Below are 20762 nucleotides of genomic sequence, written 5' to 3' on the forward strand. Positions count from 1 at the left end.
CAGACCGCATTCGTAAGCGCACAGCGTGCGCGCTGCACGCATTTGGCGTAAATGCCGCCCTAGTTTTGGAATTTCCGCTCCGTGTGCAGGGCGGATTGCATGCACTGTTTTGCCTTCACGTGCGCCGTAGACGCCCTCTACTTCTGACTACGCAGTTAAAATTCAAGTGTGAGGTCAAAAAATGGCACATTCACCTACTAGGTTTTGGTGTTTCACCGTGTACCACGGAGGCGGGCAGCTTTCGAACCCAAGATGCAGCTGCGTCATCGCGAGTACGTTCCTCAAGTTCATCGTAAATGCTTTGCTGCTGTATAGTAGAGGATTGTCCAGACCCTGTGCCATCAGGCCTTTCGGACGTAGTTCGCACCACGTCCGTGATTATTGATTGTCACCCAACAAAAAAGAAAAAAAAAGGAGACGAATGAAAACATGCGTATATATATGTATATCACTCCAAAGAAGGGTACCACGATCACAGTGCACTTTAAACTTGATTGTCATCGCGCTTACAACATTGAGTTATCGACCACAACAAGTATTGGGTATAGCTTCCCCGCGATAAACGTTCCCAAAAAATACCGACGGCTCTATGCTGACGCGCTGTATAACGTGATTGTCACAACATGTCTGCTTTGACACAACGACCTCGCGGTGCGTCTCACAGATGTCAATACTCTACAGTATAGAAGCCACCCTGTTGCGCGCCGGGTAGGAGCCGGGAGTGCACGTCGCTGGCACGGGAGAAGAGAGCAAAAAAAAAAAAAAAATCTTTCCGTATGGCAAGATGGATGCAGCATGCCATCTCCAGTTAATGTAGACAGATGGAACGCTAAAGCGATGGTTCTCAGCCGTCTGCGCTTAAGGCATGTAGCCTGCAAAAACGCTCGAAAAAGTTAACGTATCACCTTCTATAGCGCTGCTAACGACGGCATTCATTTTGCCTATCAGCGATTAAAACACGGTTCACACGACGGACGCCTCGACTCCCGAGGTTTGAACACGAGCTGCACTTATGTGGTGGCTGTCTGCTCAGAAACGCAAGAAAGGGGCCCATCTTTAGCTCTTCTGAACCTGCATTACGTCACGCGCTGCTGCACGTGTGACTAAGTTGGTATAACGAAGGTAGTTAAACCATTAAACTACGATTGGTTAGCTGGTATAACTAATTTGAGCGGAGGTGAAGGGAAGAGCATAAAAGGAAGACAATTCACAATAAAACACAGGGGGCAGACACTCCTCTTAACCCGAAACGCGTTGGACCCCTCCACTGCGAAGCAGTACTCATCAAATCGAGGGTCACGCTGTCTGCCCGTTACTGGAGCTGGATTCGATAATATTGAAAACCAATGAAGGTACAACTTCGCATGGAAATTGCCTCTATGACTCGGCAGGAATGCATGCGCTCTCATTGCTGGATTCGTTTAGATTTTAGTGCGCAGCCGAAGTACACCAAGGATAATATCACACTCCAAAAATCTGTAATTATGAAAAGACAGAATTTGCTCATCCACCCTAACAAGACAATGCTTGTTTGTTACTTGATTCGCATAAAGCGACCAACTTGACGAGCACTTGCACTCTACACGAATGGGCCCCTTCGCTGTGCTGCATGGTAATTCCGGCTGCCAAAATAAGTACGCATACTTCACAGCTGAAAGTAACTTGTCATGATGACTCATGTTTCTGGCGCCAGTAGAGTTTGCGAGGAGTAAAGCATATATCATTCGGGCGGCAACGAGGTGGCATTGAACTGATAAAGAGAGAGAACAAATTCTGCAACAAACGAAGTATTCGGTGCATCAAACCTTATCGGCTGAAGACAGCGACTGCAGGCTGCACATCATCTAACCTCATTATGCAATTCTTAAAATCTTAACAAGAACGGTGTTGCTCTCACTTGTAATGGCTAGCTGTAGTCCCTGGTCACTGAAACATCAGTGCGTAATGGGATACATAAGCAAGCACAAAGTCAGGCTTGTCTTATGCGCAAGTTTGTCACGTGCAAATTTCGCGGCTCCACTATGCTTTTGGCTATAACAGTGTGTCTTTTGGAAAGTAGAGAGCACGGCGAATGTTTGATCCAAGAAAGCGTGCTTTCAGAGGCGCGGTCACGGGAATCGTAGCACTGTTTCTGCCCGACGATCTTTCCCAACACTGCATAATGGCACGTATTTTCTAAGAACATTAGGCGAACGCTTAACGTTTGCTGCTAGCGGACTTGTAAACATACCGCTAACTGATAGACTTCAATTTGCTAGGATGTCTCTGCGTTAGCCGTTCCAAAATTCACTCGTCAATGTGCCGTTCTATTTAAGTGCTCGCCATGACCATATACAGTCGCCATATTTTAGCATTGACGTCCTTGGCAGATGATTGTCGACATCGCAATGATTTCGTTTGAGTCGTTGACGAGGCGCAAGACTGATCATGGTTTTCTGTCCTTACTACGCTGACCTCAGGAGGACAGCCTGACGACTTAGGGCAGCGTAACGCGGGAACATCAAATCCCGTTTCCTGCATCAGTGCTTGTATTAGAGAACTGCTGAATCGCCTTCCCAATGTTCCTGCTAGTCGCCCCACTAACTGCTATTTAAGCAACAACTTTGCCACGCACTCTCACTGTCAGTAAATGCCCTAAAAATGACGCGTACAATTCGTCATTTTCAGCGAGAGAACTGCTAGCGGGGTAATATCGGGCGTTACCCGCACGTTCGCTATACCGGCGTCATCTGAGAAGCGACTGAGGGCAGCTCCATACCACAGTATACGCCAATCGGCCAATGGCGCGGACAGGACAATCACGCACACACACGAGAAACACGGGCGAGACACGGGGAACGTGGGTGGCGAGTGGGGGACCGGCTCACGCGCGCCAGTGGACAGAGGAGAGGGGCTGGGCGACAGGGGGGCCGCCCGAAGCGGGGGCGAACTATGGGACCCGTGCGACTCCAGGGCTCGTCCGAACCCTGCCAAGCCTAGAGCTTGGTAGTGTCTTCAGATGAGAGCGCGTCACCCCTGTCGCCCAGCGGCGGCGGCGGCGGCTGCGCTGCAGTGGTGGAGAGCGGCCCGCCGCCAAACGGAGACAGCGGGTCGGCTCCAATGGCAGCGGATGGCTTGACCTGGAACCCCTCGACGTCTTCCTCGGGGTGCAGGTTTAGCGCCGGGTTGACGCGGCCGTTCATCTCGGTCTGGTAGCTTTTGACGAGGCCGCCCGCGTTGAGCACCGTCATCTCGCCCTCGTGGGGCTCCTGTACCTTCATGATGTCCTCCGGAATGTTGACGACGCAGTGGAACACGTCGAACCGCGCCGGAACGGTGCCGCTCTCGAAGAGCCAGCGCGTTAGCGACGAGATGCTAAGGATGCTCGCCAGGCTGGTAAGCATGGCAAGCGTCCGGAATGGGAAAAGCTGGCCGTCCTCCTCATTGTAGAATGGGTACCTGGGCAGGAAATAAGGGCACATGTTACGGCACATATGCACCGTATGCAGAAGACTTGCTCGCACCTATATGCACACTCTAAGAAAAAAAAGAGTATGCGTGACTCTTTTCGGAGAGTTCTGACTTGCCACGTATAGGACTCTCTTTAAATAGTCACGGTGACTCTCTTGGTGGGTCAGGGTCGGCTCGCTCTAGGAGAGTCCCCTGACCCTCTAGGAAGAGTGGAAAGACTCTCATCCGAAGGATCACGTTAATACTTATAGGGAGTCAGACGACTCTTGCCGGTAACACTCCTACGGGGGTCAAGTGAGCCACACCGAAGCGTCAAGCGACTCCCCAAGTATTTTAAGCTACTCTTTTGACCCTTGCTCTACTTTTGCGCGACTACTGTTGAAAATAGTGGAGTATTCATTTTAAGCAAGTGCAATAATACTTGCCGTTCTGCCCAGCGACTGCAAAAGAAGAATAGTTCAATTTTAGCATTATTTTAATAAAACTCGTCAAAACAACACATATTTTCTAGCAAAGTTATATAGAAAGCGCGAAAAGATGGTCAGTGATTTCCAAGTAAGAAGTTAAGGTATTCCTCATTTACGTGCTTGTATGAGTATAGCCAACTAAAATGTGTGACTGTGATGTGCACAGTGTCATATGGTGCTAAATAAACAGCAGAAATTGGCATCATGTTTCCATATTTATTCTTATGATTAAGAATAAATCAAGAAGTGGTGACGGCTGGAGACATCAGACTTGTGGCTTGCTAGGTTGTCGCTCCTGTTCAGCGTGAGCACCATGAAAAACGGTATCTGAAAATAAGAACGTGATATTATGATGAGAAAATGAAATTGCAGTGAAGGTTTGCAACACCTACACAATAAGTGGTTCACACAGACATAATAAAGGTTAACAACAAAACAACAAATGCAAACAGGCATGGTCAGGAACGAAGTTTTTTGACGTCGAGATCAGACATGTCATATGCTAGAATTACCGCACATAGCTCCCACAATCACGCACACTCACTCGATTCTGTAATAACGCCCAACGTCATCGCAGTGTATGCAAATCACGAAAACAGCAAACAGAAACGAGGGAAGAGTGCACGGCCGCGGCCGCACCAACGCGCGCCGTCGAAATTCGTCTAGAGCTTTTATTGCGATAGCAATTATATGGGACAGTCTCGGCTGGATTTTGCCGTCGCCGTCGTCATGCACCGTATATGTAAAAGTATGTATATATATATAAAGGCCCCAAAGAAAAATAACTCAGAAAAATGCTTCCGAAGCGCGGAATCGAACCAGGGACCTCTTGCTCCGCAGCGAGCGGCGCTATCCACTACGCCACGAAACGCAGATCCTCCACGTAGCTAACGGCGAGCGTTATATACACACCATTTAGCGCTGGACGGACTCAGAGACAGAAGGCGATAATAAGCGTTTCTTCATTACCAGCGAGGTGGCGCTAGGAGCCCGACGGGCGCATTTAAAAGTCGTCGGCGAGCTCGCTCGCTTCTTATATTTGCGCATGGGAGAAGCTTGCCCTTCCGCTGTCTGCTCGCGCGGTTTTCTCGTGGCGCGGGGTAGAGGAATGTTTCACGCTTTCACCGTGATGTCCGCGCTCATGTTACGGCGCGTACGAATGTCACTCGAGCTCAGGGACGCCGCTAAACGAACAAACAGAAGATGAGCGCGAACTATCAAGTGTCACAGCTCGACACTTGAAGCACGCTAGTTTCCTTCGCTGCTTCGGCCGCCTTTGCAACAGAAGCGCTGTTCAAACTGAGAGTATCCATTGGCGAGCCTCACTTCGTATAGCATTAGTTCCTTGCTATCGCATTCATTGCTTCGCCCTTGCGGCGAAACTGTTGACTTTTTTCACTTTACCGGTGAATCGTGTCCAACTTGAATGACTACCGCGTACGTTCTGGAAGCACCGTACTATATCTGCACCTCAAACTACCGTCTTTAAGCCAACAAAACCCATTATATATAGTGCGTCTGAGCGTTCTGTACACAGGCATTTTTTTTTTCACGTTCCCACGCGCCGAAGCACGCTACACACTCAAGGTCGATGGAAATGTTATGAAGTAGACTAAAGTGCATCTCAAAACGACATCTTGCACATTCAGTAGCGCAGACACAACGTGCGATCAGCAAAAAATGACCCTTGATAATTGTTTGCATCGCTCACTATAAGGGAGCTTGCACAGCAACGCGCATAGCGGTGGCAACTCGTTAACTGACAGCTTTAGTTGGGCATCCCCAACAGCCCTGCGGACACAGGCTGCTGTTGGAAATGGCTGGCAGATAACTTCCGCAGAGCTGCTGCAGACGCCCAGCTAAAGCTCTATAATTAGTACCTACGAAAGCAGTACACTCACCGTCAACTGGCGCCCGTTGTTCCTGTCCGCAGCTCCAGGAATATTCCGTCCTCCAAGCGTCACCGCGTCACTTCGTGCACGGAGCCGGCGTCAACACCAACACCACCGAAGACGCGCATGAACAGACACACAACCCGCGCAACCAACACGCAACGCATTCCAATAGACGAGGAGACAGAGAGGAAAACATAAGCGGCACGCCACCCCGGCGCCGTTGGTTGTGGCGCGTTGCCTCGCCTCCGTCGTCGAGCCAACGCGCCACAACGGCGCCAAAGGACAAGCGCGCGATATGTATGGCGTATATGGCGGCGCCGCCAATCGAAACGCGCTTCAGGAGAGTCCCGTGACTCCAGTCGAATTGCGAACTCTCTTTCTCTGCCTGTACCTTCCAAAAGGGGTCAAATGGACACCCGAAGAGAGTCACGCGGCCGTGACCCTCTTTTGACTCTTTTTTTTCTTAGAGTGCAGAGCACATGCAGATTTGCCTTTCGAAACTTTCCGTCAAGTTGTAGCAGACGCAAGAAGTCTATTAGTGAAGATGCATCATTTGCAAACCGTTCATCAAAAGGTAAGTTCCAAAAGCAGTGATTAAGTGTAACAGTGAGGCAAAGCAATTGTGGGTCTCAGAAATAGCGGGCACCGAATTTCTTATTGGTCTGGCTCAGTTCACAAAAGGACGAGACTCTCAGCTTGAACTTCACGTCAAGTAAGAAACGGGACAGTCAGAGACATTTCTTCGCTTATCACTATTGTGAGTAAAAAAATAGGCCCTAGGGCATTCTTTGATTATTATATTAATTGTTTGCTGCTTCCCCGAGGCGCGCGCATGTCCTGGTAGCGCGCGGACGCGGCAGCTGCTGGTTTCATTTCATCGTGCCCCAGCGTGGACGACTACCGTTCATTTCATTTAAGAAAATAATACCAGTTGGCTCACGCGTGTGAGAGTCACCTGTCTATACATACGTGGCTCGTGAAGCCGCACGCAAATATTTATTGAGGATAGCAACGAGATGAACAAATCAAATTTCTCTCACAGCATTGATGACGATTTTTTTTCACTTTGCCGCACGCTCTAAAAAAAAGGCGTAATTGCAGCATTTACTACCCCCATATCAACTTTACTACGTATCGCTATCATTTTACAACTGCAGATATGTATGAGATGTAGTAAACATTGTCATAAAGACTCGGCATGTCAGGGTTAGTGAAGGGTATACTACTTGCATACGTGAGGGGTTAGAGAAAGTTACTATCTTTGCTGGCCGTACTATGTTATGCTGTACATGTGAGAGTCTCATGAAAAGTTTAGGCAAAGTATAATTTTCTTGATTATATTCGGATTACAGTTTTGTGCCTCGTCATGGCTCACGTAAATGCAAGTAGTAAAGTATAAGAATCTGGGCCCAAACCATCGATTACATGTCTAGTTCGTGTCCTTACCGGTACAACTCCTTCTACCTCAAATTTGGGTTATATATAGCCTTAAAGTTGCTCTTTGGTGTATATGTCTCGCAGAAGCCCTGATATTCTGTGTGTTCTTGTATGTGTGTGTTGTCGTTTACGGTTTGTTCATGCCTCTATGTATAAACTGCTGTTTGAAGACGTCAGGCGTGTATTTACTTAAGTAATCAAATGATGTAACAATCAATTATTAATTAGTGTAACAAGACAATGCCGTTTCCCCCACGGTGTGTCTCATAGCCTAAGTCGCATGTGATGTTAAACCCCATAAAACAACCAACCTTTACTGTATCTCTTTTTTAATTGAGCTTATGCTTTGTAATAAATTCGACTTGATATGAAAATGCCAATGGCGCGCATAATCTAAATAGATCTAAACCCATCGTTGGGTAATTGTAGTACACTGGTGTTAGTAACTATGCTAACAAGGTACCGACTGCCATGGTAGTAAAGTTACTAACTTGACAGTTACTACCGGCACTTACTACATGGATAGTGAATGTTGTGGCAAGAACTTACTTCCTCAGTTAGTAAATATCACTACTTTTTGTACAGTGGCTAATTTTGTTGAAATCAAGAAAGCTTCAATCTTAGTTTTTCTTTTTTTTTAATATGTATAAGTCGTGCTACGGAAGCAAAAACCTCTGCGCCATTAAGTAAAGCACACCTCTACACGAGGAAGACGACTCCTCGTTTCGGCGTTGCTCAGCATTGTGTGCGCATTGTGAACACAGTGCAAGCCATTCCATCTTACGTAGCGAAAACACATATTCAGTCTACTTACTTCATAGTTACAGGTTCGTTTCCACGGGCAGCCATTGAAGGAATTTAGTTGATTTTGCTGATAATCACCAAATGTGGCCAGCTCTCTACAATGTCCGGATCAATAGAAGACAAGACTGGTGTGTTGACTGTGCAGCATCGACTTAGGAAAGGATAGAAGAGAAGTAAGATAACGCTGGAGCGTAGCATATGGCTATGTATTTTAGCATACCACGGTGGACCATTACCGGGTCGTTGTCACCTAACGTTGCCATTTTGCCATTTGAAAGAGCAGCTTTATCTGGGCGCCGCTTCTGAAATATAGGGATTTTGTTCTACGGTTTTGTTTCAACACATATAGTGACCGCATGGGGTGCCTCACGAAAAAAAAAATGCTTGAGACCGCTCCCGTCTCTGCGGCTTACCAGAACAAAGCGTCATTGATCGCAATAGGCGAAAAAATAATGCTAGTACCATTTAGCAAATCACAAAACTTTATTCCTTGTGAAGCTGCGGGCCGCGTGTTTGAGACCCCTGGTATACAGTATATACGTATAACAGTAGAGACATGCTAGAACAATTCTAATGCCACAAGCCAACTTCCCCGATGTTGCCGCAACGCATCGCACTCCTGACGTCGCAGGTGCTTCCACAATCCAGTTTTCACGTACCTGATGACGGCTGGGAGACCAATGATGTCTTCGCCTCCTAATCCACGTAGGAGTAGGCCGATGATGTAGGCGCCGAGGGAGCCGTACGTGTTGCAGTGGTGCTTTATGTATACAACGCAGACGAGCTGCGGAAAGAGGATGACGAATACGAGGTCCGAGGACAGGTACCAGAGACCGTAGATGGACTTGACGGTCAGTGCCATGGCGGTTGCCATGGCGCCAACAAACAGTATGGCCACTCGCATCACCCAGATGACCTCCCGCTCGGAGGCCTGCAAAAAACACGGCAACACCGACGTTGTTACGCTCCATGTCCTGCGACTCGAGAAAGACAGCAGCATCGTGGCAAGGTCTGGCTTTGTATTCGCCGAGGCTCATATTCCATGTTGCGAAGACGGTAAAACACCGAGACACATGCACGCAGGACTATGCGGTACTTCCATCTGTCGTTTCATTGAGGCCCTAGCAAAGACGAGGCTTCGTGCGTGCGTATGCTTCATAGTTATCCTTTACTCCACCATCAAAATATTATAATATCATGCAGAGCACTGATGTCTGAATGGCTTCGGCAGCTGTACGCTTAGGCACGCATCCTTTGCATGTATAAAGTCGCATTTCCTGGTTTAGTAGACGCACAGATGGAAGTATATATCCTGCTTGTTAGTGTTATTCAGGTGTCTTCATATTTCATCTAATTGGCGCTACATAACGCCAGTCTCAAAAGGACCACGACAGCAACATTTTTGCTGTTACCAACTATACCTTTACAGTTACATGCTGCAGGCACATACGATGCGTATAATTCGACTAAATAATTTGGTCTGCATGAAAAATGCGCTTATTCCTAGATAGGACATGAAAACAAAACAATGAAAATCTGTATATTCCCAGCCCCACCTACCCTGACACACACACGCCGTCACAAGCAGATATAGCTTCACATCAGCTTTTATAAATTGGTGCTTTTTAAACAGACCGCAGCCTCGTTTGAAAACAAACAGACTTCACCAGAAGGCTAGTTTTTTAAGATGACAGTATTGAAGAGGAAAATGGGGGGGGGGGGGGGGGGGGCTAACGATAACGATTGTTAACACGTGGCCCTGCTGAAGCTTAGTGGAGAGCCGAAAGGCAAACTATAGTACGCCACGCATCCACGTATGTCAATATAGCTTAGAGCGTGAGATTGCTCAACGATGTGGGCCGTCCGTCTATTCTCCCGAACGTTTATTGCCTGACTACACTTCCAACAGTCCTCATATGTCACTGTCATTATGATCAGCCGCCATCGGCTGTCATTGTCATTTGTCATTGATCAGCCGCCATCGTTGTCATCGATCAGCCGCCATAGCAACAACAAGTTCAGCGTTTATTTCGTATTTCACTCGCGCACTGACGTCGCTAAATGTTGTCCACAGATACGATAAAGTTTGAAATCTCTCTCTCTCTTTTTTGCACGTACAAATGAACCCCGTGCCCGCACATTTATGTAAAGGAATAGACAGTGGACTCACATTTTGCCTGAAGATGAGCTTGTAAACGTTTCTGGCGAACATGGAGGCTGCGCTGAGGATGGAAGAGTCCGATGAGGACATGACCGCAGCCGACACGGCACCCAGCCCCACGAACGAGACGAAGCCGGGAGTCAGGTACTGCAGCACCATGGGCAGCACCAGCGATGTGTGCTCCTTGTCCAGGGGCAGCGGACCCGTGAATGCCGTCTCGTTCCACCCTGCGCACGTTCCCTCGCTCGTCAGCCTATCCCCGCGTTCGGACAGCCACCAACTTCGCCGTACTTTAATGTGCCCAACTCAGAGCCACTTTTATGGTTACGGTGCTTGTCTGTTAATCCGAAAGATGTGGGTTCGATCCTAGCCGCGGCGGTCGCATTTCGATAGAGGAAATACTAGCGGCTTGTGTACTGTGTGATGCCAGTGCACGTTAAAGAACCCCAGGTGATCGAATTTTCAGAGCCCTCCACTACGACGTGCCTCATTGTCGTGTTGTTGTTTGGGCTCGTAAAACTCCAGAAATTATTATTATTATTATTATTATTATTATTATTATTATTATTATTATTATTATTATTATTATTATTATTATTATTATTATTATTATTATTATTATTATTATTATTATTATGTGTCATTCTTACATGCCCTTTAGTAAAAAAAAAAGCCACCAGATCGCACATCGCTTATCACCCGAACCTCCCTGCAATATATAGTCACGGAAGCTTAGTGGCATTCGATGGCCGCTCTGTTGCTGAACACGACGTCGCAGGTTCGATTCCCGGCGGGAGTGGCTGTATTTCGAATGGAGCAGAATGCAAAAACGCTCATATGCTTAGACTTAGGTGCACATTAAAGAACCACAGGTAGTCGGAGTGAAAACTGATTGCGATGGATTATAATTCAAGTTTGATAATGTGGAGTTCCTTAACGTTTAGCGCGAATGCTATTGCATTTCGATGTCATCCAAAATGCGACCGCTGCACCGCGTCTGGGACTTAACCCGCGACCTCTTAACTAAGCCGTGCAACGCCATAACCATACCGCAATGGGTGTAACTGAAGTAAATCCGGAGTCTCTTACAACCCATGTATTATTTTGGGAAGCTAATCCCCGTGATTTAATTTGATTTGAGCTCCCTCTGACGTACGCACTTAGCATTTTGTTGTTTCATGTTCTACGTTGAATTCCTCAATACGAGCGTTCGCTTACTCAGGCTTTTCACGTCATTATCTGTCAGGAACGTTCTTTTGTCGTTCATACGTATTTCTCACGCTTACGAGTGTGCAAGGAGCGCAGGTTATTTATCCAGCCGTGCTATTTAACAAAAAATTAAGCTATATACGGTACCTGGACATGATTTTGTGCTTGACTCGCTCATCGTTCCTTTCACTTATAAAGTATGCCTTCCTGAAAATATTTGTTAGGCGTATGTATTTTTTTCTAATAGACACCGCTAGGAAGTAGAGGTTTGCTCTTCAAGAATTCTAACAGAAGCAGCAGAGAAACGACACTCGGCTTGTGAAATCCGGTATAGCATTCCACCTGTGAAGTTGCATATAGAGATGCGACGTTGCGAGATGCGACGTTGTGCCGACAGCGAAGCGCGAAATGTACTACAAAAGCGCAGATATATTGCACCTATAAAGTCTACAGAGAGTGCAAGAAAAATTTGCTTATCCATGTCTTACTTATTCGGAACTTTCGAACTAGCAGCTTGACTGTGAAGTGGTTGTTAATGCTTGCCTCCACCGGCACTTTCCAGAACTCGCCTAAATTTTTATACACCTTCTCACTGTCGGCCGCTCACGTGTAATAGCTTTCTGTGAACTCACTCACTCACTCACTCACTCACTCACTCACTCACTCACTCACTCACTCACTCACTCACTCACTCACTCACTCACTCACTCACTCACTCACTCACTCACTCACTCACTGCACCACACTGAGTCGTACCGCACCACACCACACCACACCACACCACACCACACCACACCACATCACACCGAACCGTACTCTATCATGCTGAACTGTCAAAACTATCTTTGTGTGCTAATAAAACTAGTTTAATGGTTATAAATTTATAGCTGTAAACTTTAAAGTCATAAAAGTAGATTGACAGAGTTCGAAAGTTTAGGAATCGTAGAACATGGCGTAAGAAATTCAAAGTTATTATACTTACTTGTAGCTTTGGCGACAGCACCCATAATCATGGCAGGGATAGCCATGATGATACACCCGAAAGCAGCTACATAGGAAAGAAGCTGCGCCTTGAAGGCAGTTTTGCAAGAAAGGACCCGCTGAAAGTAGACCTGCGAGAAAAGTATGACAGACGTTATCTATGACCATTCTTTCTCGGAACTACGAGTAAATAAGGCGCATTTACCGGTATTTTAACGTACTAACCCCTTCTTTGTACCCAGGTTATTTTCGACTTTCACACTTAGAAAGATTGACCTGCTATTCTTCTTTCCTTACTGATTTGACTATTCGACGAATATGCAACCGTGTGACCGAAACACAGCACGCGTGCACAGCTGGAATAACGAATGACAACTTTACCTGCCACGGGATGCCGCCGAGGATGAGCAGCAACCCAAAATCGATATATTGTCCAATGTACTTGGGTTCCAAGGATCCGACCCAGTCATTCGTCGGGTACGTTAGCGTACCCACTGACTCGTTGATCATGCAGAATGGGATGCACAACCACTGCGAAAACAAAAGAAATTGGTCGCTGGCGACATCACCGCGGTTTGCAAAATACATGTAAAGTGTTTTTATATGCATTATATAATATTATATGTTATATATAAGCCAACTTCGCCTTGTTATCTTGACAAATGCGGCAAATAACAGCTTCAAGTGTGATATCGAATCATTCTAACCATAGAGTGCAATCTTGCTGCTAAATTTGAGCAAACGACTAAGCAATGGTAAGCGAAGAAATTTAAAAAGAAGTTGTTCAGAGTCAAGCGCAAGCCGCTGCGTTGTACAGCTGGGGCTGAATTCACAAAGGTTTTCCGTTTAGAAGCGGTTTTATTGCGATATCAAATATATGGACACTCCAAGCGGAAATTCGCCGTCGGCGTCGACGTGGCGGTCCCTACAACGTTCATGCGCGTAATACTCTAACGTGCCTTGCGTGTGATATGCCGTGGGATTGAGAGAAAAAAAAAAAAAAACATGCGAGACAGCAAGCCTTCTTCGCGCATCGAGGCCGCGAAGGGGCAGACGAGTGCGGCAAGGGGAGGAGGGGGGGGGGGGGGAGGAGCATGCAGCTCTCTTTTAGGCAGCCCGGCATAGTGAAGTCCAAGTTTCAATACGCGGTGCCCTTCGCGCTGCGAACGTAGTAAAAAAACGAGGCGTGCGCCATATCTTGCAAGTCATCGGCGGCGGTCCTAAGGAACTTTGTGTAAACAGGAACACCAAGTTCCGACTCACCAGTCCAATGAATATGCAGAATAGCTGGATGACATCCGTGTAGGCCACCGAGTAAAGCCCTCCAAAGAGTGTGTAGAAGAGCGCTATGCACGCCGATGCAATGATTGACGTGTTAGTATCGATGTCGATGATCACGCCCACGGTGGCACCTGGGAGACAAGAAAGAGCCCACTATAAATTGAAACATCGCCTAAGAACTTGTGCGGAGCACCACTCGAACTTGGAACTCGTCTCACCTTCGAAATGTGCGCCAACGGTGCTTCACATGTTGTACCTATTTCGGTGACTTCTAGCTGTGTACGTACACTGTCTCTCTTTCTGTCTTTTTTGTAATTAAAGCGTTTAATGATTAATTAAAACCTCTTAGGGAGATCCTGTGAAATCAAGCAGTACAAGTTTCATGATTGGAAACATCTAATTTTAGACACTGGTAACATCTTTGTATACGACTCTGTCCTTCATGCACGGTTGCGTAATAAATATTACGTGTGCTGTCAATTATTGGAGGGACACGGCTAGACATTGCCGTGTCTATAACGGCGGAAATAACGGCCAGACGTTGCTTGCGCTTTCAAGCAGTTGCCGCACTTAGAAAACGCTCAACAAAAATCAACGTGTGTCCTATACGAAAATACCGATGACCGGAAATAAGTGAATCGTCGACGAAAACGGCAATGGGGGACGAAGGCATTGCTTAGCACGAACCTTTATTACAGAGCGTTGTGTTCAGTTTGCTAATTGCTCGCATGCATGATGTTACGGCTCTAAGCGCATAGGCGTAAAGTTATCCAGGAAGTGTCAGCTTGCCACCGTTCGCATTTGATAGACTTTTCTGTACGGGTCGCCACTTATGATGTAGAGGCGTTAGAATTGTGAACAGACACCTTATGAATGTCGAGAACTATACGGTGGCACCAAGTATAACTGTAATAATACCAGCACCAGTATCCCAGCTGCGCGGCATACAAAATGGCTGTACAAACACGGGGCACACCTACGTAAATACTCATGCATAGAGCAAAATAAAACACGGACAAGTAAGTATACAGCACTGGCGTTGTGTCCTTACGTATCTTCTATTCACCAGGAGAAGTTTAAAGGGACACTAAAGGCAAATGTTAAGGCGACGCTGATTGTTGAAATAGCGTTCCAGAAACTTTGTAGTGCTTGCTTCGTGCCAAGGAATGCTTATTTTGAAATAAACTCACGTCTTAGTGGTCCGCACGGCGTTAGCGCCCTTCAAATCACCCGCCTGAACGGGCCTTCTGACGTAGCAGTTGCCGTGGTGCCCAACGTTGCCCATCTTTACTGCCCTGCCGCCGTAGATACGGTTTCTTGCGCAACAGCGGCCATCAACCTTGCCAAGACGCAGCCACGGGCCACTCCGAAACTGTATAGTTAACTGTAATAGAGCTTAGCTTGCCCAGCAGCAGAAGTAGAGTATCAACAGTGTGAAAATAGCGAAAGCCAAACACACGCAGCAGTACGCGATACCGAAACTACCACTCAGACGCTACCGCGTGAGCGAAGCGCAGCTCGGCGAAAACGAAACTTTTGAATCACTCGCGCCGTTCCCCATGGTAACGCCAAGAGGTTCTTTTTTCCATGAATCGAACAGAAACGAACAAGCAGCACTTTATTACGTTTTGCGATGCACGGTAGGTTCTTTTTTTATCGCAACTAGTTTGATTACTAGTGGTTAATTGTACTCGGGACTCCTGACGTCATCGGGATCATTTCCAAAATGTCCCACTCGTGGCGCATATCGTGTCCTACATTTACCTTAATTCCTCCATTAGTAGAGCACTGCTGTTGATAATATTGACGTTTTAGACGTTCTCACATATTGACCTTTCACTCTGACATAAATTGTCATTTGCCTTTAGTGTCCCTTTATTAAACGTCTATACCTCCTCATAATTCTGACATTTAACTTTCAACACCACAGTTACATTAGGGTAAATATATTTATTTTGCGTTATTTCACACAAAAATTTTCGCCACGCAGCAGGACGATTGCTTAGCATTTGCTTGAATATTGACATAAACATCCAAGAAAACTTCGCTTAGCTCGGTTTCCCACATGCGTGGGAATAGCTTGATTCCTGCACCTTGTTGGTACCGTTCATCGCAACGAAAAATCTAGAAGACAACTTTGGAGTTTGAAGACAACAACTTATTTGCCTTCGGGAAGCGCAAGTAAAGAAGAGGGTGCTCACCAAGCGCTGCCAGAATTGCGGCGGACCAGAACACTTCTCCGCACAGCGCTGGGATGAACAGCAAGCCGCCCATTCGGCCACCGAACAGCTCTTGAAATGGGTCTAACATGGTCACGTAACCTTCGGCTCGCATTTTGTTGGCGAAGAAGTAGCCACCTGAAACATAAAAAAAAGGGGAAAAAATACGGAGAGAGGAATATAGCGAAGCACTGAAAGAATGGCACGCTAATTTGGCGCAAAAACTCGCAGGCGCTGGACTTCTTTTACATCTGAAAACATCCACACTCTTTTGTGAGCGGGCTTTCAGTATCAAATTTCAAAACAGTTTCTTCAATCAACTTTCAAATTTCATATCCAGTCTCAAGTCGACATCGGTTTTCGGTTGCTAGAGGTGCTGTCATCGGGGAAAAAAGTTGTTTTTGCTGTAACCGAGGTATAATTTGGTTTAAATAAAGTCGGCTCAGCGATTGCCCATTGAGATCATTCTTATGTTACTCATGTTCCTGAATCGGGAGGGCGTCTGCTGTTTTAACTGTTCTAATTCCAGCGAGCCGCTGAAGCTGTGGGGCAGGGAGCAACTCTAGTTTCTAAACCGAAACACGAGAATTATGCCCCTTGCACAAGTTTACATTTCTGGCTTGTCTGACGCAGAGTCTTTTACAGACATCTATACAGGAAACACTGGCGCTGTTGTACGAGGCTGTAGTTGGGTTCATGGGAACGCCTCGGTGGAAGGAATGGGGGGGGGGGGGGGTGACCTTATCAGAAGTTAGGATGAGCCAGTCGAGAGCAAACGGCTGCGCATTACTGTCATCCAGATTTCGATGGTAAACGGAAAGAGCGAGGGGATTAAGTAATTCCGCAGCGGCGTCATGAGAGTGTGGCATCGCCCTGCTTTCCTTCCTAATTACCCAGCGATCAATCGGAGCTATGACGAAGCTGAGCTCGTGCGGAGAAACCTAACAAGGAATGACGGCAACTGGAACTGGTAACTGGACTAATTTCTTATTGCCGTTCGCACATGCGGAAAACAACACCAAGCAATGAATATAACACTGCTACCAATAATAACGACGAATGAAAACCGAAGGTAAAATGTAAGTTTTCGGAGGCGGGCCGGCAAGTTGCTAGTGAACATTCATTCACTGGATATCTAGTACCATTTCTGCATGCAATACAACACAGACACACAGACATGGCTTGCGCAATGTGCTCCGGGTCATAGGGATCGCGTTTTATTTGAAGGAGTTTACTGGCAACCAACGGAGTTTTTTTTTAACTTTCTTCCCGAACTTCTATTTCACTCTGAAGAAACTGTGAGTCCAAATAGAATACGTAATTCTGTATTTTATTATCCAGAGTTTTCTTCAGCATCGCGCGCTCTCGTGAAAGTCCAGTCATTTCTACGTTATTAACGCTTTTGCCTTCTCGGGCCTATGCGCAACGGAAGCGGTGATGGGCCTTTCAATCACCTAGCGAATTTTACTTTTTTTTTCATTCCAATCGTTCTGATTAGTACACTTTTTTGAACACTGCAGTTCTTGGTAAAGAAAAAGATAAGTGCAATCGAAACGCTGACGAATCCCGCTGACACCATGTATGTATGAACGTCATTTAAATTTATTTATAGTGCAAGTTCTTTAAGCTCACCTAGACGTTCCCAGCGACCTGAGTAATACCATCTAATGATCCTGTGCACGTTTGACCTCGTTTTTTTTCTTCCTTACTTTCCACTTGGTTGGCATTTAATTACAGCTCCACTGAATCGGTAGCCCTAATGAGGTGACCAAAATAAGAACGTTTCATATACTTCATAAAAATATGAGCCAACGGCCTTTTGCCAAAAACATTCAATGAAAAAAAAAAAGAATCCGCGGAACGTCATAAAAAATAAAAAAGAAAAAGAAAAAAAGGTGGTCCGGAGAGTAGTTGGCGATCGTCGAGTCCTCTAGGCGCTTAAACCGAGGTAAGCTTCCTTCGGGCGCGGGGAGATCGAGAGCTGCTCGCTTCCTGCTAAGCCGAAGGAAACACTTTGGCGGATCGCTTTTTGGCGAGTGCTTATCCGACAGAAACCTTTTGTACTGCTTTCGAGCGATGGGATAAGAAGCAGGTTCTTACTATTAATGAACAAAGCAATACGCGCGTATAGACACGCCTTGCATTGCAGAGGCACAGTTGAGCGCGCACATTTTTTTTTTTTACTTTTTTTGTCGGGCTCGTCAACAATGGGCAAACTCGTGCAGGGCTATTCTCACTTGCGTATAGTTTCTTCACTAGAGCGCATTTTTTCTTTTTTCCGTTCTTTCCTTCGCTTTCTCTCTTTTGCGCGCTGCTGTTTCAAGTTCCAAGCAAGATGAAGGTAGATATGTGGCTATACGAAAACAGGTAACACATTTCGATGACTACGACCACGGACGCTTCTGTACTTCGGCCCGAACCGTTTAAGATTGAAGTGTTAGATATGTTACATAAAGGTACGCGCGATGTCGTACACATAAAGCGCGAGAAATAGGTGCAAGGAAATTGCTTTAAACAAACTGTACTAATAACATTAATAACTTATTCTATAAATGTTGTGCGAAGCATAAGCTGAGCAAAAGGAGATACAAGCAAGCAGGCTCAAAGGAGTACTAACCACTTACTGGCATTCGTTACGAGTAAAAAGGAAAAAAAAAACAGAACAAACTGGTACCGGAGAAAGCAAAACAATAAAATAAAAAGAAGAGATTACTCAGCACCGAACACGAGTTATTTTCTCCCTGTGAAAGGAACGGACAGACAAAACAAATGATTCGCGCGATACATATTTTACTTCGCTATGTATACAGTTCTTCGTTCGCTTTCCGGTAGCTCTCGCGAAGGATTAGATTTCCTGATTCAAGCAGTACCGTATGTCCTTCGCTTTTGATTACAACAAAAAGCAAGCTCGCCGGTGCACGCGTTTTTGCGCTGCGCATGCTTCTGCTCGTATTTAAACCGAATACGCAGACAGCTAAATATAGACAACAAAATGGACAGCAGCCATCTTGAGTCTCGCTTCGGTTTTGAAGAAGTCGGCAAAGAGAACAACCGATAACTCGTAAGAAAGCGTTGAAGTCCTAGAAGACGCCCGAGAGGCGATCGAACTACGAGATCGGAAAGCGAACCGCTCGCTCGCACTCGAATAACTGGTCAGAATTGCGCCTTCGACAGCAGTAGCGAGATTCCGAACGCTAGCGAACGGTTCGCTTTCCCAACCGTTTTAAGTTCGCGCCCGGGATTACTTCGGTACCCAAACAGTCCAAACAAGATGGAGGCTGAGCCGAACGACCAGAAACTCGACGACAAGGCCGCCTGCACACAAGAAAGCGAGTCACCGCTTTCTCATGTACCTAATATGCTGTGCGCTATTTCTTTTTTCCTTATAATAGGTTCGCACCTGCAAAGTGTTACAATACAGCGAAACTATCAGCATTCTTTTTTTTTTTACTTTGTCTTGTCGACGCATGGTGGCGCTGGCGTTGTCTTCAAGAGAATGGAACCAACATATGCAGCTTTTCTGGACACCAGCGGCCTAGTTCGCGTGAACGACACCACGTGGCGTATCGACCTTAAAGAATTCAAAAGTCCCGCCATGACGTATGCAGTGACGCGGCACTAAATAAAATAGAATCAAAAGAAACAGTACACACGCCCCGAGACTCGCTTCACCTCGGTGCGCAGAAAAGAGAGCGCTGTTTGTCGGCGTTATCTCGACGGCGACGACTGGCAATGAATTGGCAGTTTTTCTAGACGTGCCATGCCAAATGTCTGGCCGTTATAGACGCGCCCACGATGCATAAAGAGAATCGTGTTTTTATTTGTTTGTTTGTTTGTTTAGTTTCTTGCGCTGCCGTACCGGTGGGATATTGGAGCAGCATGCTGCTTTCCGAGTTTCTTTTTTCAGCTAGCGGGTACCATTATGTTTGGGTGCGAACAGGATATTGTGGTTGCATAATAAACCGAATTTCCTTTCGTGTACCACTTGGGTGATGCTCGTTTGCTCCTTGCGTTACCTCAAATTAGAACTGGATAAGTTTGAGAACGCTAGGAATGAGAGTAAAAAAAAGGAAGTTAAAGATTGTTTTTATTTGTTTTCATTTAGTTATTATTGAAATGTGGCTGCCACCGCAAGCTTGGCGCCGTCTAAGCGGGTGTGCAGAAATGATACAGTCGTTGAAAGATGATCTTGTACACCGGAAAATGTGAAATTGGTTAGTTTTTTTGTTGGGTATGAAGGTATAGTAGAACATATACGACTGACGTGTTGTGTAATAATCTCTAGATCTGCCGTCTATCGAGCTAAAAAAGGCACTTATCTATCCTAATTGCATTTCTTCTTTTTCTTTTTTTCCCTTTTTTTCTCACGGTCGACTGACTCATATGCTGGATGTGATTGTCTTGAATCCTGTTGGCGCAGATACACCAATAGGTTACTCTAATGAGCTGGAAGTTCTCCTGAAGATCTATTTTCATGTTCTGTAGGCGTAGTCTCGTTCAACTTTGCACTACAGCAAGCACAAAGTCGATCATGAATCACCTACTGGCCCAATCGTCCACTTTGATCAGCGCAAAGAAATTCAGAAGAGCGAATTTTGGCGTTTTTGCGCTGACAACAACGATTGTTAATGCATCATAACATAGTAACTATTCCTACAATCTCTCAAAATCACTTCTTTATTCTCTATCACTCCTGATGTAGAATACAAAATGCATTTGACTTGCTCAACAACGGGTCACAAGACACATATCAGAGAAAAGCGAACCCGCTAATTCCCCCTCCTTTCGTTCACCCAGCATGTGGAAATTTCTTCAGTTGTGAGTGGAGCTCCTTCTGTTGCCACGAAGATGTGCAGGC

The 20762-nt window shown here is 46.1% G+C and overlaps 1 protein-coding gene across 2 annotated transcripts in view; it reads right to left on the reverse strand.

Annotated features, from left to right (window-relative positions):
- Window positions 1-434: 434 nt before the first annotated feature.
- The window catches only part of LOC119397669 (high-affinity choline transporter 1), a 98292-nt gene continuing 77964 nt past the window's right edge, over window positions 435-20762 (reverse strand). For both annotated transcript variants that reach the window (XM_037665095.2, XM_037665101.2), the window contains exons 4-10: window positions 15887-16042; window positions 13668-13816; window positions 12786-12935; window positions 12406-12535; window positions 10224-10441; window positions 8713-8984; window positions 435-3438 (exon numbers count right to left, since the gene is read on the reverse strand). In XM_037665095.2, the coding sequence (XP_037521023.1) occupies window positions 2976-3438; window positions 8713-8984; window positions 10224-10441; window positions 12406-12535; window positions 12786-12935; window positions 13668-13816; window positions 15887-16042 (1538 nt within the window). In that variant the 3' untranslated portion in view covers window positions 435-2975. The remainder of the gene's footprint in view (window positions 3439-8712; window positions 8985-10223; window positions 10442-12405; window positions 12536-12785; window positions 12936-13667; window positions 13817-15886; window positions 16043-20762) is intronic.

Source organism: Rhipicephalus sanguineus, chromosome 1 (genome assembly GCF_013339695.2).
Source record: "Rhipicephalus sanguineus isolate Rsan-2018 chromosome 1, BIME_Rsan_1.4, whole genome shotgun sequence".
In the NCBI taxonomy this organism is placed as follows: domain Eukaryota; kingdom Metazoa; phylum Arthropoda; class Arachnida; order Ixodida; family Ixodidae; genus Rhipicephalus; species Rhipicephalus sanguineus.